Below are 23,253 nucleotides of genomic sequence, written 5' to 3'. Positions count from 1 at the left end.
GTTTCCAGCTTACCAAAACAGAACTTGACGACGAGCTCTTGGAGAAAGCCACTTCTTACGATATTCAAGCATGCGAATTTTTTGTATTCTAACTCGACCCTCGAATCGTAATCATAATCATCTGACGCGCATTTGAAAATGTAACACCTGTTGTTTATTATTTTATAATGACCTATTTATTATCCTAACTTTAAAGAAATGAATTGTATAAACAACTTTTACGGCGTAAGTATAGCAAAGGATTATGTAAATGGAGAGGCGAACAAACTGCATTTAAGTGTGGCCCGACTCGAATAGGCAAAGAAACAAGAATCAAAAATGAATACAACAAAAGCCCTCAACTTAAAAAAAAAAAAAGAATACAATGAGCAAGATGTAACGAACTCCCAGGACACTTTTTGTACTAATTATATAAACAAATCTAACGAAAGTCTTATGTAAATGAAATGTAAACGAAGGCCGTTTGGCTCCAGAGAGATGTAGCAGCCGTAAACTGATTTAATACTTACGAAATATATACTGTAATTATTTAAACCAAGAACAACAAACCGCTGTATTTTGTGCTTAACTTTGCCTCTCAGTTTCTCGTTTATTTTGTTGTAAATGCCACGTTTCGTTTTCGGTTCTAAACAATTAACAGTTTGATCAAATTTGTTCTGGATATGTATGTATTTTTAGAAGTGCGTGCCTCGATATCAACTTGTGCTCGAATCTCGAAGTGCTTCACTTGGGATGCGTCGTCTCGTGCAATGTTGTGGTGGTGGAGCGGCTAGGAAGTCCTCGGTGCATCGTCTTAGTACAGGCGGAAGGGCTTTGTGTGGACAGCCTGTCCGGGCTTCTTCTTGGGACCTGCACTCTTCGGACGCTTGGTTTCAGAGTTGAGCGAGGGCATGGAGACGGAGAGCACGAGGCACTCGGCTGGCAGCGACATGGACGAGGTGAGTGTGGTGGCGCGTTGGATGCGCGGCGCCTTCCAATACTGCGGGGATTCGGATACAAAGAGGGTTCTTAGAGGCGGTTCATAGTCCAAGGTGGCGGATGCAAAATAGTTGTCGCAGTCATAGCTCGATTGAGATGGAGACTTACAATTTGCTTGATCAAATTTATTTTCGATTTTTGTTTTTTTCGATTACCAATGCATCCAAATGAGGAAGAAGAGGATGTGTGCTCGTGCGTGGCTTTGTTGGAACGCTTGCGGCGTGGGCGTGGCTTGCCAAATGTACTTAAGTTTCTCCAAAATTAGTTGTCTCAAATCGCAAATCTCAAACCGATACAAACCAAACTGTTGAAATATTCGAAAAACTAAGTGCAACAACAACTCCGGGATTTAATAAATGAAAAAACGTTTTTTTGTTTGTTTATTATGCTTAAATTTTGCCATTGTTCTTACATTTTGTAACAGGGTGTAAATAAATCGTGAGAATGATGCGCTTGACTAATAAGATACAAATTAATAATAGTAAAAATATGCTTATACGTGGTATTATCTGTTCGGTTCGGTTCGGTTCGGTACTGTTCTGTTCTGTGTGGCTTTGTTCGTCGCAAAAGTATCTAAACGGTTCACATATCATCGGGTCGCATTATCTTAGTCGTATAACATTTAGACGTCGAGTGTAATGGGGTGTCGTTCAACATTTTCAACTAAGCACACGGTTTGTTCGTACGAATCTTGTATAATTTGCTTAAATATTTAGATACTTTTATGTATACGTATATATATATTTTATGTATATATGAATTTCTTGTAATATATTGAGATATATAATTACGTCTGGTATCTGACGATAAAGAGTGCATTGCTCAACTAGTCAATATACTTCGATCTGTATACCAAATACCGCTTCTATGTGGGGTGGTGGTGGTGTAGATGAATCTGCATCTGCATTCGCAGTCTGCGTGCTTGCACCTCTATCGAGTTTTCGGGTCTTATTACTGGATTGTGAGGGTGTGTGGAAATCATTGCATAACTTTTTCTTTTTGTGTAGCTTTTTGCTTAGATAGTACATTTCAAATTAGCTGGTTCAATGTTCGTTTCGCTTTCAATCTTGGCTATCTTAGCTTGCAAGGAAAAGATATCGGCTCGACATGCATTTCGGGCATTTCGGGCATTTAGCTTTGTTGATTTAAATTTTCATCAGCGCCAGAAGCCGTCATGGATGGTAGTGGACTCTGCGTTCAAGATAAAAATATAAACGTGAATGCGTATCGATTGCTCAAATCATAAGGTTAACTATTACAGAAATAAACCATAAGCCTTGTTAGATCATGAATTGGTTTTGGAATGCAATGGAGTAAGAATGGGGGTCGCAAGCAGTTGCCCTTGAAACCGTTTCGGGGTCTATAGAGTATGTATGTTTATGGTTTGGATGCAGGTGGCCCGGCAAATCAGCTTCGGTTCGGTTAGTCTATCACAGCACTGTTAAATATTAGGTATATCAAACTATCTATGCATGTATATAATGTACGCAACGGACACATCTTAGAAGAACTTGCAACGCACAAGGACTTACGGGGCTGCGTGATCGTGATCGTGATCAAATCGAATCGGATCGGATAGAATGTTTCTAGAGTGCTTAAAATAGCGTCGCATTCGGACCTCCAGTATACTATGCTGCAGTAGCACTCGTAATAGGCTTTAAATAACTCTAATGGACGTAACATGTATACGAATTTCGAATTTAATGCACTTAGTTTCGTATGACTAGCCTAATAAAACGTGTATATATATTCCTATAATAAACGAAAGAAAAGGTTAAGCACAGAAATGAAGAGTACACTTAATAATTCATAATTAATCGTAATATAAAATGGATGTCAGTATTGATGTATGCACATATGAGGTCAATGTGTGAGTGGCTTTTCTTTCAATGTTCGTGTGTCGAGGGTGAGCGGGCAAAGCACTTGGCTAGATGACTTAAATGCTGGGCAGCCTTTCGCTTAACCGTCCAAAGGGTCAGAGTCTGGGGTACGGGGTTTCGGTTTGAGCAATCGCGGATCAGTATATTGTTCAAAATTTGTACTATCCTACGTTGTATAGGGTTCTTGACCGTTGCCATAAATAATACTTGTGTTCGCTACATACTAGGGACTAGGGGGAGTTAACAAACATCGGGCTGCTGCCTTCTGCCCCTGGACAGTGACCTGAGCTGGGGCTGTGGTTAAATTCAATTTACACCTGGCCGGATCGCAAGAGCATCCCTCCTCTCCGGGGATCTGCCCAGGGGCAGGACAGCGCATATCCTCAACATACTTTGTTTAGTGTACAATTTAAAATAGAAACTCTTGCAAACTCTGTTGAGTTCGGGTGTTTTTTAGTTCTTGTTCTTAGTTTTGTCCTGTTACAGTTATCGTTTGGCTTAAGGTACAGTTCAGTAGTGTTGATGGATGTCTTTTCTATACTCGATACTGTTCGATATCGAGCTCGGGCTCAATTTCGATTTCGATTCGGCTGATTAAAGCTAGGAGGGAGTTCATTTAAAAAGCGACTCGAATATATTGTTACACACACAGTCTGAGTTACAGAGACCGAATTCTAGGTGGATCGTGGCAATCAAGCGCCCTTGCGCCGCAAACTACATTAGCAGCCGGTTAAAGCGAGGGGAGACAGAGAAAAAAGAGAGAGAGATTTGTTTAGAGTATCTTTTCTGGTACAACACATGTCAAATTGATGGATGGAAAGCGCTCTTGCTACCAATTTTGTTGTTTATTGTCATCGCCAATGAATCTCAGTTTGGGTTTGTGGGAAATTCATTTTTAAATGCAACGTAATGGCAATTAACTGAACGAAATGATAATCTGAACGAAACGAAAGGTTACGACGAACTAAACGGATATCAAATGCCCGCCATCGAGACCTAAAAGTGCCAACAAATACTTTGTCCAGAGGTTACTTCTCATTAATTACGGATAGGTGATCTTTTGGTGGGAGTTCTCTGAAAGCGGTTCCGGGTGGCAGGTGGGAATGGTGTCTGTGGGGGGGTTTTGGGTTACGTGTGAGTGTGTGGGTCTCTTTTGGGTGTGGTGCTCTGTTAAGTGGCTTGATTGTAAACCATAAGGTGTTAACGCAATCAATTACAATTACGGATTACACAAAAATGAATTTCTCGACGCAAACACAAAATGGGATATCGATAATATTAGATTATATCTTTTGTTTCCTTCTTAACGAACTAAAAAAGGTCTAGTAAATCAGGGTTAGGTTTAAGTTAAATTCTATCGTTCGATACGTAACTACAACGAGCTTATGTACACGTAGTTTACCTGTGTTGGTGGTGTTGTCAGTGCAACAGAGTGTTCAACATTTTTCAAATAATCCTTATCATCGAAAATCTTCTTTTCACCGCCACCGGGCTTGTGCTTTACATTATCCAAAGAGCCAACTTTGCTTTGTGCCTTAATTTCTATTTTTTGCGTTTGGATCTGAAAAGTAGCACCGGCACCGGCAACGTACAGAAAACGATTAGCAAATGAATCTTTCCAAAGTGTTTCGAATCGACGACCCCATGGGTCACTTCGACTTTGCGTGGTTGGGTTGGTGGATTATTATTTAGGACACGGGACGTCGGCCAATCGAGGACACACAACTGAAATTTGGAATTTAACACACAAAAACACAGGGACAGAGCACGGGGAACGTAACAAATGGATATCATCTAAGGTAAATAAGGTAAAGGTACAAAATATACTCTACTATCTACTAGGTAGGTGTGGTGCCTTTTGGGACATATGTATATCAAAAAGTGAGGCTTAGGTGTTCCAAAAAGATCAAAAATAAGAAAGACATGATGCATCTAGGGGTTCGTACAAAAGCACACATAGGATGCATATCAGATGTACACAGAGGAAAATAGTTATCACGACTACTTACATCCTTGGGGTTGTAATCCTTTGAATTCGTTGTGTTTAATGGTTTAGTGTAAAACAAAATACATTTTCCAAAATATTGTTTAAACATGTTTCGGTTCGTTAAAATAAGTATGGAAAAATTAAAAGTTATTCTCGATTATTCAGCTATTCGGTATGGGTTAGGAACTGAACAAAATGATTTCCCTCTACGCTGTACAATGCTGACCCCAATGCTAGGACAGGTGTGTATTACTTGACTTTTAGTCAACAATCAGGTGGCAGGCATATGTATAGTACATCTGGTGTGGGTGTGTTACCTACCCCGCTAAAACTCTACCTCCTCCTCATTATACAAATTCTCATCCAGGCGCTTGTTACTGGCGCAGTGGCCGACTATCTTTGAGCCCTCGCCATAGATGATGTTCATCTTCCTATCGTAGCTCTGGAAAGTGGTTCAAGGCATTGGTTTAGGGGTGTTCTGCGTGTTAGTTGGATGTAGGTCTAGGGTTGACCTCCAGAAGGAGGGTTTAACTTGCAGCATGCTGTTTAAAACTAAGAGAACATTGCGGCCCCACATGCACTGAGGGAAGCCCATGCCCATGCCCATGCCCATGAACATGCCGGGTTATTGTTGGCAACAAAACGACAGAGTAGAGCATCCAAAAACCAACGAAAGCCAACGTCAATCGGAAATCATACTTAACCACTACAAAAATCAATGGGAGCTCGTTCGGTCTCTGGGTCAAACTCAAACATGAAACGGTGGGTCACATGACGGGTGGGGGGGAGTATAGAGGGGGCCTGCATACCTTGATGTCGCCGCCGCCGGGCTGGTGCTTCACGTTGTCCTTGGAGTTGACCTTCGACTTGGCCTTGTTGTTGAAGTCCATCTTCAGGGTCTCGATCTTCTTGTCCCCGCCTCCGGGCTTGTGGGCGGCGTTCTCCAACGAGCCGATTTTCGACTTTGCGTTCCACTGCAACTTTGTTGTTACTATCTACGGATTTGCAGTGCCGGATTGGTGGAGGATTGGTGGTGCGAGTGTGTGCGGAATCGTTGGTTGTAAGTTGTAAATAGATACAAGGTAGGTAAACGATTATAAGCCAGCGTCAAATATCGATCCAATGATAGATATCCCGCTGCGCCGTCTGCCGCTGTCAATGTCAGAGTCGTCGCACCCAACTCTGGCACATCCAGCTCAACGGCGGAGGCGCAGTCGGATGCGGATACGGATGGGGTTGGAGCTTGTACGCTACATAAGGCAACGGAATTATGCTGCTAAGTGTCGCTGCGAATTGGTAATTGCATTTCCTACAACAAGATACGAGAGTCAAGATACCGTGCTGCCGCCATCTATAATGGGCATAAGTATATCTCAAATCAAATCGCAAATCGACCGTGAAATTGAGTTTGCCAATACAATACGAGTTACTTTACAGTACGCGACTATACGTTACTTTTCTTTTTCGAGAGAGCTTTTCTCGGTATTACAAAAGCCATTTGTAGATGAAAGAAATTTACAAAGATATATGAGAGAGAAAGAGCTAGAGTTATGTCCTGGGTTGCCCCAGCAGGAATGCTTTGAATGGATACACCGGTCCCTCCCCGGATTACCCTCTAAACAGGAGCTGGAACTTCCCAAACGTACCTTCTTTTCGCCGCCCTTGGGCGCATACTTGTCGTTCTTGGCCTCGATGCGGGGCGCCGCCTTGATTTCGATCTTCTTGGACTCGATCTTAACGTGGCCACCGCCCGGCTTGTAGGTGGCATTGTCCAGGGATCCAATTTTGGAGCGAACCGCCTTCAGGTTGGGCGAAGGCGCATGTCCGACCTGTACCTTGTTCATTGGAACTGCAAATGGAGGGAATAATATTATTCATAAATTATTGTTATCATGGCAGATTTTTTGATATTAAGGAAGAGAGCTTTCGGTAAGAATACCAGAGAATGTCCTAACTTCAGTGATATAGCTCAAAGGCAGAGTGGCTCGGAGGTATTCGGCTTTTTTAGCAAGCTGGTCGAATGCCTTTGCTCTGGGACACTATTACTCAAGCTCTTATAATAAAAGAAGTATCACTCACCTTTCTTTACTGGCTCGGGCTCTGGGGTCTTAAGGAGCAAGCGGTTCTTTGAGGCGCTGCGCGACTTGGGTGCCGATTTGTTCGAGGGCGTGGCACTCGGTGGGCGGGACGTGCCCGGCTTCGACGATGTCGATGTGGGTGTCTTCACCGGTGAACTGGGCGAATTGGGTCCGTTTCGATCCTGTCGAGAGGAGATAATCACAGAATAAGGGTCACAAACTGGCTAACTATCTCAATTCCCTTCGTGGATTACTAGCAAGTAGGTCGAGTCGGCCATGATGACGAGATGCATCTTGGGGCTATGGGGCTGTGGACGCGGTTTATTAACTATTTACGACTCGCTCTCAACACTCCCTGGCTTTCCGGAGCTGTCAACGTAATGCCATTGGCATTTATGACTGCCGCCAGATCTGGCCGGGCCAGTGAGCCATCCGCCTGCCGATGTCGTCGTCGATGTCGATGTCGGTACGAAGGACTTATAGTTTATGCATTGTTTTATCGATTGTCGCCGCTTCGTGTCGTTTTTGCATATGGATGGCTGTATTTATAGAGCCAACAACCGCTTTGCAGATATATGTGTGCTATGATTCCGGCCCCCTCTCTTCTGTAGTCCCGTGGTAACTCACTGAGTCCCCCTGCCCTGCCCCATTTCGTGTTTGGCACTTATCTAGGCACAGATATCACCAGGCATATAAATCGCTTTTCTGTGTATTTCTTTTCGACGACCGACTGGCTTCTTTTTGGGAGTTTCTGCCTCGCACCTGCTACCTGCTGGGCTCACGTACCTCATATATAGTATAGTATCTGGGTGAGAGTGAGAGATATATGTCTGCTCGCCCGACTTTTGTCGCACTTTTCTGCGGGTTTTTCCGACGCGCCAACTACCGTCTGCCAAGACAAAACTTAGTCTGAACTTTGGCGTCTGCACACGAACACGAGCCAACCTGGGAAACTGACAAAATGAGCAACTGGCGGAATTGTCGCAGACAAAAGTCGGGCCAGCTATATGCTATTTTCTATATGGTCTCCAATGGAGCGTGGAGCAGAGCTCTCAGAGCTCGCCCGCTGGCAGCCCCGGCCTTTTACAGATATTTATGATTTGTGAACAGAGACGGTCAACGGAATTAAATTAATTTGTCGCCAGTTCCAGTTAATTTCCTCTCAATTAACGTAGACGCAGCAGCAGAAGAAGCCCCAATTTATGGCCAACTAGTTAACTGGTTCAAAGCCAACGCAAACTCACCTTCTCCTGAGTGGATTCGTCCACGCCGCTGTCGTTGTCACCCTCTGAAATGAGTTAATAAGAAGGGAGTTAGATAATATTCAACATAATATTAAGTTCATTCAGGTCACGATTTTGGCGGAAATGGATTTAAACCTAAAACTGATCTGTACACATAAATTGTTTTGATTTGGAATGAAATTTATAGGTTTTTAAACATGTAAGGAAATAATATTTACTATGTTAAAGCAATCTCCTTTGGTTCTTGAATAGAAAAACTAGACCTAACGTAATCCGTTTCCGCTAAACTTCAGTATTTATGCTCACTATATCTTATTTCAGATTTAAATAATTATTATAAACAAAAACTAATAACTCCTAGATGGCTTCACTTATGGCATGTATCTACTTAGATTGTTTTTCTTACTGAAACCGGGGCCCTTCTTGGCCTCTACCGCCGGGGGGCTCGTCTCAAAGGGCGGCTCTGTCTCCTCCAGCAATGGCGAGCCCATCGGATCGGCCCTTGGGTTGAATGTCTTGAGCGGGGTCACTGCCGGACCCATGATCACGTCATCGTCGTCGTCGTTGTTGTTGTGAGCACTCGCTGCCGAAGGTGGGCGTAGTTGCTGCGGTGGCTGGTGTTGCTGCTGTTGTTGTTGCTGCTGCTGCATGTGTTGCTGCAGCTGCTGCTGCTGTTGCGGTTGCATGGGCGGCTGGTTGAAGGGCGGTCGAAAGGGTGCCTGCAGCGGCTGACCCGGCAGCGGTCGTGGAAAAGTGGGCGGCGGTGGACGCGTCATGTTTTGTGGTGGCGGCGGCCTGGCACCTGGCGGCATACCCGGTGCCCCGGCTGCCGGGTTCCAGGGAAAGCCACCCGGTGGCCTTGGCGGTCCCTGGCCAGGCGGACTAAGTGGTCCGCCTGAGTTGGGCAAGCGTGCCTGCTGCATGCTTTGCTGACTTAACTGCGGAGGCGGCATTCCTGGCCTCATACCCGGCGGTGGCGGGCCCATAAGCAGGTTGCTCTTGCTGTCTGTGGTTCGCAGTGGTGGCGGCGCCATCTGCCTAACCGCCATATTGGGGGGCGGCATGGGAGGACGCGGTCCCATACCCACCATTGGCCGGGCGCCGGCGAACGGAGGACGCGGCTGGGGCGGTCCCACCGCGGGACGCATCTGCGGTGGCAAGACAAAGTTCTGTGGTGGTCGCACATACTCAGCATTGGGTTTACTCGGCAGCTTGGGCGTGGGATTGGGATTGGGATTGGTGTTCAGGGTGGAGGTGGTGCTAGTGCTGGGCTTGCTGTGCGAAATAGTGCGTTCTTTGGGCGGTGCCGCGTTGTAAGCGGTGTAGTTAGCAGTGTTCTGCTGTGGCCGCTGCTGCTGCTGCTGCAGCGGCCTGGACTCGTAGAGAGAACGATCTATATTGCCGCTTGAGTAATCTGCCACTGGTTGGGCACGAAGTGGCTGCTGTGGGGTACGATTAATGGAGCTTTGATCCGAAGTAGCTGCCTCGTAAGTGGGACGCTCTGATGGTACCGTGTTGGTTAGGAACTCTGTATTCAACTGGGATCTAATCGGCTGCTTGGAGCGATCTGAGAGCACTGAATCCATCTCATATGCAGGACGATCTGGGATGGCATTATTGCTGGAATAATCAGTGTTAATGGGAGATCTTAGCTGTGGCCTGGCGCGTTCTGCTGATGACTCAGCGGCACTGTTGCCGAGATACTCGGGGTTAAGTTGAGATCTTAACGGCTGTTTAGAGCGATCTACGGATACGGCGTCTGGTTCATAGCTTGAACGATCTGTTGGGAGAAACTCCGTCTTCAACTGACGACCCTGTAGCTGCTGCTGAGCTGAATCTTCTCTAGCTCCAGAGTACTCCTTCTGAGAAATCTCCTGGCTGGATCGGGTCTTCTCCGTGCCGTACATCCCGGAGCTGGAGCTAGGACTTCTCGCCTGCGGTGTCGGTGCAGAAATGTGCAAGTGTCTGGTAACCCGATAGCTGGCAGGGCTCGAGGAGCCGCCAGAGTGTTGGCCAATGCCACACGTGGCCCCGCCGGCGCCCACACCCGCGCCTCCAACTGGCCCATATCATTTGCATATGTATGGCCATATATCGTAGGGCCACCAACAAGGAGCGGAGTAGCGAGTGTCAGTGTGGGTGCCAGGACTCATGTATCCGCGGCAGACGTATCAATACGATTCACATTGAGTGGTGCTTTCAAATTTGATGGCTCTTTCTGCATTTGTTTACATTTTATTGTTTTGGCATTCTCGGCAAGTTCTGGGGCTCTCGTCGTCGGTCGGCGGCGGTCCTCTTCGGTTACCATTAGGGAATTTTGTCATGAATTTCGGTTGCCAGTTGTAACATGACCCAAATTGTTTTTGTGACTTATTGATTCAACAAAACTTTGTGTTTCGGCTCCGCTTTCGGCAGTTCTAAGTCGCACAAATCGAATGCAGGCCGAGAGCAAATCGCTGTTTGATTTATTTCGCAAAGGGTTCGATCCTGATCCGACCCACAATGATGTATGCAAGGTCGCCTCGCCGGAATAATGCGGCCATTAATACCGCTGTCATATTCAAATTATGCTCGTAAATCGCTTGTGCATGGGCAATTGGCGGTGCTATAGTGCTGCTCTTGAATTGCACAGGTAGGCAGGTACAGGTACAGGTACTCGACTTGAACCACCAACCGAAGGACTCACCGCATCGGTATCACTCATGTCGGAGGAGGAGGCGCTATGTGGCACTGGGACCCTAACGCGGACTCTGGACTCGTTCTCGTTCTCGGCACTGCCTGGCAATTAACTTTACGCGGTCGCGGCGGAAGAAAAGAACCGAAAACTTTCACATTTAGTTTTGGTGTGTTACCTTTGGAGGGCAAATCGATAAAATAGCACAGACCCACCAAAAAACGGCTCGTAATTCCCTTTAAACTGCTGCTGGTGCTGCTGCTGGAGGAGCTCCAAACTGGGGCCTCAGCACGTGCAACATTCAACTCGCAACTGAACTTGTGTCGAGTCAGAGTCAGAAACGGACTCGTCGTCGGATCCGCCAACTTCCTGGCCAACTAAAAGCACTGAAAGGAGGCCTGTCAGGCAGCGGGGCAACTGCAAATTAGGGCCACAATGATTTGTTTCCCTGTCGCGGCTGACATAAACCGAAATTCCACACAATGTTCATGTCAACCGCAACAACGACAACTGTCATTTGTGGCCAAATGGTCTTGGCCAAATTGATTACCAACAATCGCTCGCTGTGCGCGGGCAGGGGCGGAAAGCCAACAATTGCAGGTGCAACTCCGGCCAGGCTGCGGCACATAAACCACAAAAGTTCGGGGGAGCCCCTTCTAAGCGCTACTGCTCCGCTTTTCAATTAGATTCCCCGCTCGCAGGGCTAACCAGGGAAATATTGTTAACAAACTTGGTCCTCTGGCAATTGAATTTCGCTTGGGGGGAAGGGGCTTCGCGGCTTCGGCTTCCCCCGGATGTGGGGAACTACTGCCACTGCAGTTGCGATTTTATCACGGACACACCGACAGGCGACAGACGACCGACCACTATCAATTGTTGCAGTTTGCCGTAAAACCAAGCCGTGCAATTGTATCGATTTTTCTAGCCAAGAGGGCAATAACTTGGCCACGTACAGTCTGAGAAGGCTAATGCACTTTGCACTTTGCGCTCACCGCAAGGATGTTGAGGGAAGTCGCTTAATTTCCGTCTCGATTCAGACACAAACTCCTGCTTAACCTGGTAAGGGTTGCCCTTAAGCAGTTATTACTTTTCGATATTGTTTTATATTTCCTTTAGTTTAGTTTATTTTTATTTAAATATTTTATTCGGCTGTGTTCTCCGCGACGCCAGCTCTGACTGCGTTGTGTTTGGCGCGAGTGTTAAAACTCGACTGCTTTTATTTGCTTTGAAAAATTTCGAATTACAATACTTAGAATTTGTTTTGATACGCCTGCCCCTGCCCTGCCGCTCTGTGGACTGGCGAAGCAGCCGCTCGTAAACTTCTCGGGGCGCATAAACAGAAAGTGTCCTTGCGCAGTTCAAAGAGCAGGATATTTTCGTGGAGCAAAGGCAAAGGCAAAGCCAAGCCCGAACCAGAGCTAGCTTCGCCTGGCTTATTCTATTGACATACAAATTTATTAGTGGGGCGCCGGGGAAAAATGCAAATTCAACACGCCAATCCGGAGCGGAGCAGGGAGGCCCAGCCAGGCCAACATCGGGGTAGCGTTGATTTTATATGCAGATTTCATTTGACTTGATTAATTTAATGGGCCCCCGGGGGGAGGCATGGACGCGCATTTGTGCAATTCCTTCGCAATCCTTTGCTCCTAATGCCCCCCAAACACACACACACACACACAGTGCACATACGGAGGGAGCTGTGTATGGAATTGAGGCAGCTACAGGCACCGCCTGCCACGCACCGCATCATATTTATTATCCAGGTGTTGTTGTCATAGGCTCCCCTAATTGTTGTCTATTTACAGGCAGCCAGCACGCAAGACGGCAGCGCAGCGCTCTAATGCGTAGACATAAAAGTAAACCAGAGACGATCCCAACTGACATGAGGTTGGCTGAGAAAAGACCTCTTCGGTGGTGGTGGTCTCCTGGCTAATATCTGCCTAGTTCTTTAGCCTAATTCGATTGCCAAGGTTAGTTGTCTGTTGGCGAAAGAGTTTACTTTCGACTTGGTTGCCTAGGTTAGTTTATACTTGTATTAATCTTGTATTGTTGTTTATTAATATTCTAATTTGATTTAATATTTAGCCATTTAACATACCTATATAAGTGAAGCCATCTTGAGTATATATTTATTAATTACATGTCAACCAACTTGTGTTATTCCGTATCTCTGCATACATACCTGAAAAAAGAAACATTTTGTTGATATATTTACTTATTTTGTCAAATATAGTTCTTTTAGTTTAAAGATCCACATTAAATCTATATTTTATCTAACAAATTTTCTACTTTTAACTTTTTTGGGACGTGAAAGCCAAATAATTGGCAGCGAACAGAAACACTACAAAACGAGTAATAGGGAATCTCCTGAGTCCTGAAGTTGGCTTAATCATAATCAGTTGATCTGATTGTAGAAGAAAACTAAGACAGTAAGCCAAATTATATTAATTTAATTAATTTTTCAAATATTTTAAATTTTTTCTCTTCACAGTTCTGCTCAAACTTGAAAAATATGAAAGAGAAAGAAGAAAAAAAAGTTTTTTTTTGTTTTTGGAATTAACGTTTTATTTTCCCAGTGTAACATAAGCAGCTCAAGTAAGCAGTTCGACCAAGCAGTTCAAATATTGTAAGTCTGGCAACGCCAAAAGATTTTGTTTGCGACTTAAGTGTGACCTTTTCCGGCGAAGCTACACACTACGCGGGAAATTTAAACTATAACTAGGAAAAGCATTTTACCATTTTGTGTTTAAAAATCGTAAGAAAAATAATTCACGTTTTAACGTATAGTTTTTTTTGTAAAAATTTTAAAATATTTCCATAGCGAAATATCCAGTTTAAGTCCCCCTTTAATTTAAAATAAATCTATTTAGTTTATTCAATTACAATTTGTTAAAAATTATGTAAAGCGAAAGCATTTAATTGGAAACACACGCAAACCAAGGCCGAATTGTTGATGCTTTTGTCACTCGTCGGCGTTTGGGGGTGGTTTTGCCACCCCCAAGTGCTTTCATTTTCCGTCCTAACCGCCCGGCATTTGTTTTGCTTTTTCGGGGGATGCAGCCGGTCGGTCGAGTGGCTTTGCCTCGCTTACGTTGTATCTATCGGCATGCCTTCCCCTTTTGGTTGGCTTCCTTCCCTTGGTCAATTCCGTGCCTACGCTACGCTCATTGATTATTCTATTCAGCATTCCTGTGAGCATTATGGCGGGGGCGGAATCCTCATGTGGTTGCTGGGCCCGCAAACTGCGCATGTTTGGTCAAACTCGAGTTATCCTGCGGCGTAGAAGATGAATCACGACTGGGTTTTGGAAGAAACCCAAGGCAAGGTGCAGGTGTTTAGCGCAGAAAGAAATTTGAACATCAAGGAATATTTTTATATCTGACTTACTTTGAGTCGAAAAAGAAATATGTCCAGTCAGTTCAGATATGTGTCACAAAACCAAACAAACGTATAATAAAAGAGTTTCATTTCCAGACATATATCCATCTTTAATTCACACTTGTGTCTGTTAATTCCAAGCTGAGAATCAGAATTGTTTTCCCTGCGGCAACACCTTATCAATTAATCAAGAGCCAAATTTATGGCTGTATTATCGACTAGGACCTCAGGTGACGTGCATTTCATGTCGAACATGGCTAGATTTATTGTCGGGCGGTGGAAGCTAGGTGGCTGGGTAACTTTAACATTTGTATTTTTGACGCACTTCGATTATTGATTGCCTTCCACAAAATGTGGCAATTGTCAGTGCGGCAGCCGCACGCACGATACCCGATGTCGGCCAAAACGGGCAATGCCGCCCCGTATATGGTCTTGGCTAAAAACTACAAGCAGAACAACAAATTATGCGGCGTCTGCCCAAAGAGGCAGTGGCCACTGGGGTAGCAATGGGGATTGGGCAAACGGCAACCCACCCAACGGCTCCTAAGAGACTCCAACTCCGACTCCAACGAAAGTGCAGATATGCATGGCCATAAGCCCGTGGAAACTGGTGGAAAATCGCTGGTAAAATCGAGTGAATCGAAATCAGAGCAGGTCCCCGGTCCCAGACAGCCACCGCTGGCCGAGTTTATTGAACTGGAATATCGGTATTGTCAGGCGTTGCTCGGCGGGGCGATGTTCGCGCCGAAGCCATTTGACAACTCTTTTGTGGCTTTAATTAGAGGGCAGCACGGAGTACTCGGAGTACGGAGCTGGAGCTGGAGCGGGATTTGCGTGTCGCGTGTCTAGCGACACTTTGTTCGCGGGAAAACAATTAGGCAAACACCCAACCTGCCACAGCACCCACCAGCCAGCCTGAGCCGTAAACCCTGAACTCTTGAGACTCCTGAGCCACCACCCGAAACTCGGAGCCTTATTAATTTTGCAGCAAACTTTATTGATCAAACTTTTAATTTTGTAATTAATTAATCAAGCCGAAACTGTGCCGCATTCCGCGTTTCAGGCTGCGAGATGCATCCATCAGATACACAATGCATTAATATGCCGGCAGTTACGAGACAATAACAACCTAATGAACGCTCATTGTGCGCCATGTGCATGCTAATTGTTGCACCTCCAGGCATGCACGCGGCTTTCTAGGGTTAATACCAGGTATTCGCGGCCTAAGTTCGGCTGACAGTACCATTTTTCCGACTAATTAATTAATCGTAAAGACCATATGCGGGCGGGAGAGCCAAGCGTATCCCAAAAGTCACAAAATCTGAACAACCAACTTTCGTCTTGCTTGAATTAACTGAAGCAAGGCGGGGCCACCGAATGCCTCACAAATATGGCTCCAAATATTCGGTAATTGTTTCTCCGAGCGGAAACCTTAACAATTAGCAGAGTTTTTAAAGCCGTTGGGTAAAAAGTATCTACAAAAGCACAAAAGTATCTAGCGCACGCCCCCGTTAGCTCGGTTCTCTGAAGACGTAGAGGAGAAAAGAGAAAAACACGGGGGAAAATCAATTGCAGAGCCAAATGCAAATGAGAAACGAAACTGTCGCTCAGCTGGCAGCGTTTTGTGATAATTGAAAAGCCAAAGCGAAATAGGCGACAGAAATTGCACCGAATCTTGGCTATTTTTAAAAGACCGCGAGCGCAGAATAATAATAATGTGCAAAGAGATGGGTTTGTTTTCTTTTCTCCATTACGTCACGCGAATATATGTTTTGCGAAATATAAGTGACACAAAAAGAAAGTGTCCACTGGAAAGCCATTTCACCTGCTTATCAGCCAGGGCAGAAGCTGGCGAAGTCCATAATCGCAAATCTACATGATATAGAGCCGGTGTCGGCGGGTGACTTCATGCGGATGAGAACGCTGATAGTAATCAACAACTATATTTTTACTCTTCTGTCATTCGCACTAAACAAAGCTAAAGCGGCGCTGCTTTGTTATTGTTTTTTATTATTATTTAACAGAGAGCCGGTTTGCTCTTGACTTGATTTAATCATCAGCCGAGGCAGGGGTGTATCTTTGGCGCACTCACATAACACCCGCTAACCCAATGAAGTCTATTGCCGACTGGGGAATGCCCTGGCAGGAACAGCTCGCAATTATATGTATTATAGTGTTTACCCAGCGAATTCCGCCCAGCTAACCGACCTTTCGGTGGGTAGGTGCACTCGCTGCTTGATTCGAAACGAGGTCAGCTGCAGAGCGACCGCAACATCAACGGCCGCATCAGCACGAGCTCGAATGGCTGATAACTTTTATCGCCGTGCCCGTATCCGTATCTGTGTCTCTGTATCTGATAGATACACACTGGAGCCTCGACAATGCAGGGAGCACAATTAAAAGCTGTCCCTGTTGCAGGTCGTTACCCCGCCTCCCACACATCCTGCGCTCCACCCCTATTAGAAGCAGCAGACAGACAGTCGAGCCCCCTTCAGACGGCCTAAAGCGGCGGCTGAGCAAACAGATCTCGCACACAATAGCTTGGAGAACGCCGAACCTGCCAAATCTATTTGCATAATGTCCCCTGCCCGAAACCGGCTGGATCGAGGGCATGACGTGAGCCGGAGCTGCATGTTCGCCTGACATAACCGTAACTGAACAGTCGTCAATGTCCTGGGGTGTGCCGGCAGCACACTTCCTTTAATTGAGCCATTGCCAATGCAGTCGGAGATGGAGAGGCGTGCCTGGAACTTTCCCTAATTGATTTTCTACGGCGAACGCGGCGTATGCGTAATGTGGAGTGAAGTCACTTTTAGCCTCGAGTGTATCTTACCTTTCTGCTCCTGATTGGCCCTCGCAGGTGCGGGCTTCTGTGGCTGCTGCTGCTGCGGTTGTTGCTGTTGCAATTGTTGCTGTGGCGGCGCAGCTTCCTGTTGCAGCTGCTGGTGCGACTGGGCCTGGGATTGGGAATGGGTGTCGCCTAGTGCTGGCACAGCATCCAGCGCCGAGCTTTTCTCCAGGACATCCGCCATGTTGAAAGCCGAGCGAGAGAGTGTGTGTGTGTGTACGTATGCGTGTTTGGTTGCACTCACGGAAAAACGGGATGCGGTACTTTTGTGTGTGTATATCCTGGCGGCCGAGTCCTTTTCACTTTTGCACTGTGCACTGTGGCGGTATTCGGTGTTTCTCGGTTTCGTATCTGTATCGCAGCGTTTGGAATGCCTTTGGATCTTGGCTCTCTATTGCATTTTTAACCCCAGGGGCAGAGCGCAAAAAGAATACACTTTTTCAGCGTTGCGACACGCTCACTCGCACTTCACTCTGACACTCGGCTAATTTATTTGGATATTTGCTGGTGCAAATTTTGAGACGGCCAGGCAGCGCAGCTCCGTCGGCTGTTTTGTATCTTTTGGGTTTGTTATCTCGGTTCCAACTGATTTTCACGGGTTGAAAATTCCCAGCAAACGTTCGCAGGCGGCGCGCGCCGCTGAGCTTTTCCGCAAGCTGCTCAGGCAGGGCTTTTTTAGTACACGGTAAACTTTATGGCTTTTGTTTTAGCTCAAAGGCTTGTGTCCCCACTACCCACTTAAAATACTTGAGCTGCTTGCTTGAACTGCTTGCTTTACACTGGGAAAATAAAGCGTAAATTTCAAAAACCAAAAATAAAAACAATTCTTTACTATTTTCTTCTGTAAAGAGTAAATGTTGGACGAATCGGTTTGAAGTTGAGGGGACTCAAGAGATTTCCTATTACTCATGGACTTGTAATTATTTTTTAATAAAAAATTAAAAAAAAAAGTTCAAATGTTGTGTTACTAAATGGTACTTAATTCATTAAGCTGACTTTAGCTGTTTTGCCACAATATTTTGTTTAATAATTTTTCTCCCTTTAAAAATGTCGTTCTCTGTGGGAATCCCCCTTCCAACTCCCTATCAACGGCATTGTTTATCGATTGTGCAACCCCTTTTCCGGCTGCACAGTTATTTCTTAGTGTTTATTTAAATACATTTTACTTAATCCACTTTCACACATTCACATGTTAAAACCTCGGAAGAAGAATTCTTCTCGTGTGGCTCCGGTGGTAGAATTCGCCTAAGCCGTGTGGCTCCGGTGGTAGAATTCGCCTAAACATTATTTTATTTGCTATTTGGTTTATTTACGTCTCATAAAAAATAATGATTAACTATTCATGTTTTGTTTGTGTGTGTGTCATCATCACCAACAAATCAAAAATTCATAACAAAATAATTGTGCACAAAAAAGTTTAGATTTTTTCAGTTTTTTTTTCGTTATTTTATAATTTAAATTTTTTTATTTTTTAAAAAATAATATTATCTTGAAGTTCAATTTTGCAGTTGTAGTAGCAGATGTAATTTTTAATTAAAATAATATACGAGAGAGAGATAGAGAGAGTTAGCGATGAATATAACATCTATGGAGAATGGTTGTTGCTATAAATTTGTTGTTGGTGTTGTTGTTGTTGCTCTATAGTTGCTGTTGTTGTTGTTTGTAACTATTTATAGCTGATCTGGTCTATCACACATTCTGGCGAGGAATGCTGTGGAAAAGAGAGCAAACAGAGCAAGATTAGCACAGGATCGTAGGCGTTTTTGGGGGACAAGACACGTAGACATCATCCGGACATCGGGTGGCACATGTTGGGAGGCCAGCTCCAACCCTACTTACTGTTTAGTCGAAGACGACTGGATCGCTCATCAAGCGCTGGATGAACTCTGTGTGGAGCGACGACAAACGGCGGGAGAACGCAGGATACAGGAGCACACAGTCACCGGGCAGAGAGACCATTCGAGTGGCATTCAGGATTTGTTGTGTGTTGTTTTGGAGTGATTCGTGGTGTTTGTGACATTCGAGTGTGTGTGCAGTTTCGGTGCAGGGCAGTGACAGTGACACATAAACATAGACACGCAAACAGAGAACACATTCGTTGGGGTTTCAGGCCGAGACGGTACAAAGTGCACAGTGCAGGTGCAGAGTGGTTGGTGGGGAGATTTGGTTTGTGCGCAGACAAAGAGTGACATGTGGAATAGACAAACGGCGTTTACAACATGTGCATTTGCTGAGAAATGCGGCAATCCAGACAGATCGCTCGACTGGCGAATACTTACGGGAGTAGGGGATCATGCCTTCATCATCCTCGGGGTCCATGCAGTCGGCGAACAGAGTCTCCACCTGCTCGTCATCCAAGTTCTCACCTGAAGAGTTTAATATGCTATTATTTTATCTGACTAGCAGGTTCACTAAGGAGTCACTCACCGAGCGACAGCAGGGCGTGTTGCAGCTCAGCCAGCATCATGTGGCCGTTCTCCTCCTTGTCGTAGAGCTTCAAGCACTCAATGAAGTCCTCGTAGCAACCCTGCTCCTTCTCCTTCTTCACCTGTGAGTAGATGGGCAGGAACTCATCCATCTTGATCTTCTTCTCGTTGCGCTTCTTGGTGCCGCCCATCTTCTCGACCAGCGCCAAGGTGGGGTTCAAGTTCAGAGCGCGGAGGGCATCTCCTAGGTCGACGGCATCAATGCCCTCGCCGGGGGAACCCATGACTTCGAAAACGAATTCGACATCTGCACGAAAGACAGTCGGTTAGCATGCATTGATCGTTATATTCGCACGAAAATCTCATCAAATTCTTGTTTATTTTGTTATTGACTTAATCGATTGATTTGTTTAAAAATAATCCGGACCCTACCCCTACTATCCCGCTGACACCCTTTGGAAACGGGGTCGATGTGGTAACCCTGAAATTTCTGGTACGCACATTTTTGGTCATCATGAAAATCTTGACACGACTGCCCATTAGTTACTGTCACTGTCGAGTGTATGTGTGCGTGAGTGGCGATCTGGGAGCGTTGCCAACCCGAAGAGCACACTGCGTATACGTAATCCGACACCCGAAGCGAACGCCTTCGCTATATACATGCACAGCACATATACATATACGTGTATGCACTCTCTTTCTCTGTCGCTCTCGGTGCGTTCGAACGAAAATAAATCTCGAGAAATAACTTGGCCAAAATTAGATCACTGAACGATCAGCGTTCGCGGGTTCGCGCGCTCGGGATCCCGACCATCCCATCGAATATACACAAGTTCTCCACACTGTCATTTTCCCCGCGAGCTTTTCCCCAAGTCCAACTTGACTTCGCACTAGTTTTTCCCGGGGGAAAGAATGGGGTTGTTGGCTTGGCCCGTTGGAAACTTTTCTGGTTCATCCCAACGGTCGGTCAAGTGTCGATCGATCGGGGCGAGGGCAATGAAAATAGATCGGCGGCGATGCATATAGACATTCCGTAATGAAAATTTTCCGCAACAAATGATATATATAGGCGCGAGTATATGTAGGATTCGTGGTGTGTGTATATATATGGGGTATATTCCAAGTGATTACGAAATATGTTCACTGGCTTTTTGTGTACTTTTCGTTGTATCTACATATATATTATGTGTATCTCACACGCGCACATTATGTAATCAAGTTTTTCGAAGGCAGCCACAGAGAGATTTACAGCAAGAAGCGAGTTTTTTTTATCCTTTGCCAATGTTTTCCCGACTTTCCTCGATTTAAACTGGTTGTTATACGTTTTAATTTGTCGTTTAACTTTGATGGATTTCGTTTGCGTTTGAGGTTAAAGATAATCCTGTTCTTTGCGGTTCAACTTACTTTCAACTTCACGCTTTGGAACATCAGCCTGTCAACGGAATCGGAAAAGATTTGAGAGTTTTGCATTATTTTTTTGAATTATTCGATGTACTGCCATATGTCTATATATCACTGGATATTCGAGGAGGAGGAAGTGTAGAGATTCCTTGGCCACTGGGAGCACTCACCATTTTGTCTGTTAGATGCGAAAATCAACTGTATCGCGGATGAGCTCGGTCTCGACTGAACGTTATTCGTCGGCGGCACCACGGCAAGGTAATTCTGAGGTGATAGCCAGCGGCGGATCGCCGAGCGCACACAGATACCCATACAGATACAGAGGCAGCCGAGTGACCGAGCGAGTGATGAAACACTCGCTCTTCTCCTGCGCAAGGCTGCTGCACACACACTCACACCCGTACATCGCTGGGGTGCCTAGTTCGATGCCAAGAATTTACTTTCATCTTGGGAACTTTTTCGCCTTCGAACGCCGTCTCTCTGGCCGAAGCTCTCCCATGGAGCCGTTTGTTGTGCTCTCCTCCTAACAGGGCGGCTATTTTTAAACCATTATTTTTTTTTCGGCAATTCTGTGTGTATTTTCTTTTTATTTCGTGTTTGGTTCGTGAAGGCAAAATAATAATCGCTTGTGGCATTCCCAGCCGGATAGTGTTGAATATCATTCGATGTTACAGATGATTTTGCAGATAATATTTTAGGCAAGATAGTTGGCAGGAGACGCTGCGGGGCTTTATTGTTATGGGGCTGCGCAATAGATTAGTAGTGGGGAGGAGACTCCATGGAGGGACCGAGCGGGGAGATGCCACGACACGCACACCCACACATACCCCCCTTGCTCAGCGGCATTTATGTATATGTGGCGGACCATGTACTGGCCACATACACGTACATATGTATATTTATACACTCATCGACCCTGATCGTTATTTTGGCAAGCCCCGAGTATTTTCAACGATTTGCTCAGGTCTTGCGTGTTATCATTCGGGATCGAAATGTTTTGTCAGCCGGTCGGTGGGTCGGTTTGTCGATCGTGGGTGTTAAATGGCCGATTTTCGCCCCCGATTGTTTGACGGCAACACCGCAACACCTGAAAAGCTGAAAGCCATTTCAATATTTATACATTTTCCAAAAGTTCTTCTATTCCCATGCGTCTTGGGCTTTGGCTTTCCCGCCCGATCCGCTGGCGGATCTCATCTACATAGAAGGCGGCACCACCAACACCACCAGCACCACCACTGCTGGCCCCTCGGGCGCCTCTACAACAATTTAATGCGTGCTATTTATAAAAACTATGACACAGATACACAGCGCGTATTCAGAGCAAAAATGTACAGCAACAAATATTCGTTTGAAATGCTTCGCTTAGGTACATAACACATAACGCCCGCCCGGCCAGGCCTGAAGGGTGAAAAGGTGCTTAAGAGCCGGAAAATCCGCCCCGAGCAATTAAGCCATCCATAGCCCGACAGATTCACAGGCCATTACACTTGCGAGGGTTGGCCTGGACTCGATGCCATCGATGTGTCCTTGTCCTTGACATTCATGTGTACGTGCCTTCAGAGACAGAGGCCCGTCTTTGACCCAGTTTAGAGCCCAGCTGAGTGGCCAACTTCCGGAGAACTGTGCTTCTCTGCCGCTCAGTCCATTGATGGTTCGACTCGGCTTTTTGGCTGCGCAGCCTCCCTGGCTTTGTTATTGTTTACGCCACTGTTCGGGGGACACCTGTTGTTGTCCCAGGAGTAGATGTGCTGTTTGGGAATTTGGGCCGAGTGGGTCCTTAATCGAACAGCTGTTATCAGCCGCCGATAGCTGCATCGAAGAAGCTGCGCAGTTTTGGGTGCGCAAGTCATTGATAAACCGGTCTAGGTGGAATGGGAGGAAATAATATGTATTTATAAATAAGTGTGTATACCCTGATTTTTCCCAACATCAAAACAGGGCCATCCAAAAGATGTGCTTGGGTATTAGGTGGATATTTTTGGGAAGCTAAAATTTCGTATTACGATTAGCAATAATTATAAGATCTTCCCTTTATACATCTATTTGACCTTGAAAATAAACGAGATAAATAGACCATTTTAATTATTGATTTATATTCTATGCAATATTTTATAGAAGGTATGTATGTATGCTATTTCAAATTTTGTGTAGAAATTTAAAGGTAATTTTCTTTATGGATATTCCCATAAAAGTACGTTAAAACAAAGCAAAGTCCAAATGTTTCAAACAAATTATGAAAAGTTTCCATCTTCAATCAATAGATTAAGTGTGGGACAGACACTAACAAATCACTTTTATTTCCCCCTAAAAGACAATACCATTTATTTGCAGACGCACCCCTAAGAGGCACAGACAATGG

General features: G+C 45.4%; 3 protein-coding genes across 12 annotated transcripts; all 3 read right to left on the bottom strand.

Annotated features, from left to right (window-relative positions):
* Nucleotides 1-556: 556 nt before the first annotated feature.
* Nucleotides 557-17,637, bottom strand: LOC108083712 (microtubule-associated protein tau). 9 transcript variants are annotated; one of them, XM_017179611.1, is made up of 8 exons: nt 17,053-17,637; nt 8,168-8,211; nt 6,925-7,105; nt 6,492-6,694; nt 5,655-5,840; nt 4,868-4,885; nt 4,261-4,419; nt 1,327-2,169 (listed from the first exon to the last, which is right to left on the bottom strand). In XM_017179611.1, exons 1-8 carry the CDS (start codon nt 17,249-17,251, stop codon nt 2,110-2,112), a joined length of 1,050 nt encoding a protein of 349 aa, XP_017035100.1. In that variant the 5' UTR covers nt 17,252-17,637; the 3' UTR covers nt 1,327-2,109. The 9 variants fall into 9 exon arrangements, with proteins under 9 accessions (XP_017035103.1, XP_017035100.1, XP_070142275.1 ...); XM_070286174.1 differs by lacking the exons at nt 4,868-4,885; nt 17,053-17,637 and adding exons at nt 8,574-9,336; nt 10,854-10,886; XM_070286175.1 differs by lacking the exon at nt 1,327-2,169 and adding an exon at nt 2,190-2,730.
* Nucleotides 9,373-10,096, bottom strand: LOC138928899 (uncharacterized; the record flags this gene model as incomplete). Its single annotated transcript, XM_070287167.1, has 2 exons — nt 9,981-10,096; nt 9,373-9,947 (listed from the first exon to the last, which is right to left on the bottom strand). Coding segments are annotated over exons 1-2 (669 nt in total), but the record flags the coding sequence as incomplete, so codon positions are not given.
* An 846-nt stretch (nt 17,638-18,483) lies between the features above and the next one.
* Nucleotides 18,484-21,209, bottom strand: Mlc1 (Myosin light chain alkali). Of its 2 annotated transcripts, XM_017179616.3 has the most exons (6): nt 21,065-21,207; nt 20,898-20,925; nt 19,495-19,800; nt 19,347-19,433; nt 18,907-18,953; nt 18,484-18,778 (listed from the first exon to the last, which is right to left on the bottom strand). In XM_017179616.3, exons 1-5 carry the CDS (start codon nt 21,065-21,067, stop codon nt 18,910-18,912), a joined length of 468 nt encoding a protein of 155 aa, XP_017035105.1. In that variant the 5' UTR covers nt 21,068-21,207; the 3' UTR covers nt 18,484-18,778; nt 18,907-18,909. The 2 variants fall into 2 exon arrangements, with proteins under 2 accessions (XP_017035105.1, XP_017035106.1); XM_017179617.3 differs by lacking the exon at nt 18,907-18,953 and having other exon boundaries at nt 21,065-21,209.
* Between the last annotated feature and the right edge of the window lie 2,044 nt (nt 21,210-23,253).

The sequence above is a fragment of the Drosophila kikkawai genome, chromosome 3R (assembly GCF_030179895.1).
Source record: "Drosophila kikkawai strain 14028-0561.14 chromosome 3R, DkikHiC1v2, whole genome shotgun sequence".
NCBI lineage: Eukaryota > Metazoa > Arthropoda > Insecta > Diptera > Drosophilidae > Drosophila > Drosophila kikkawai.
Note: the sequence above shows the minus strand (reverse complement) of the source record. Positions and strands in the feature narration are given on the sequence as shown.

What these genes read in the sequence shown, in the direction of transcription:
- LOC108083712 (XM_070286174.1), bottom strand. An exon ending in ACGAATCCACTCAGGAGAAG is followed by an intron (nt 7,106 to 8,167) that starts GTGAGTTTGCGT and finishes TCCTCTCGACAG; the next exon opens with GATCGAAACGGACCCAATTC. An exon ending in TGACAACACCACCAACACAG is followed by an intron (nt 2,170 to 4,260) that starts GTAAACTACGTG and finishes TCTTGAACGCAG; the next exon opens with AGTCCACTACCATCCATGAC.
- Mlc1 (XM_017179616.3), bottom strand. An exon ending in TCCAAAGCGTGAAGTTGAAA is followed by an intron (nt 19,801 to 20,897) that starts GTAAGTTGAACC and finishes TCTTTCGTGCAG; the next exon opens with ATGTCGAATTCGTTTTCGAA. An exon ending in ACACGCCCTGCTGTCGCTCG is followed by an intron (nt 19,434 to 19,494) that starts GTGAGTGACTCC and finishes TAAACTCTTCAG; the next exon opens with GTGAGAACTTGGATGACGAG.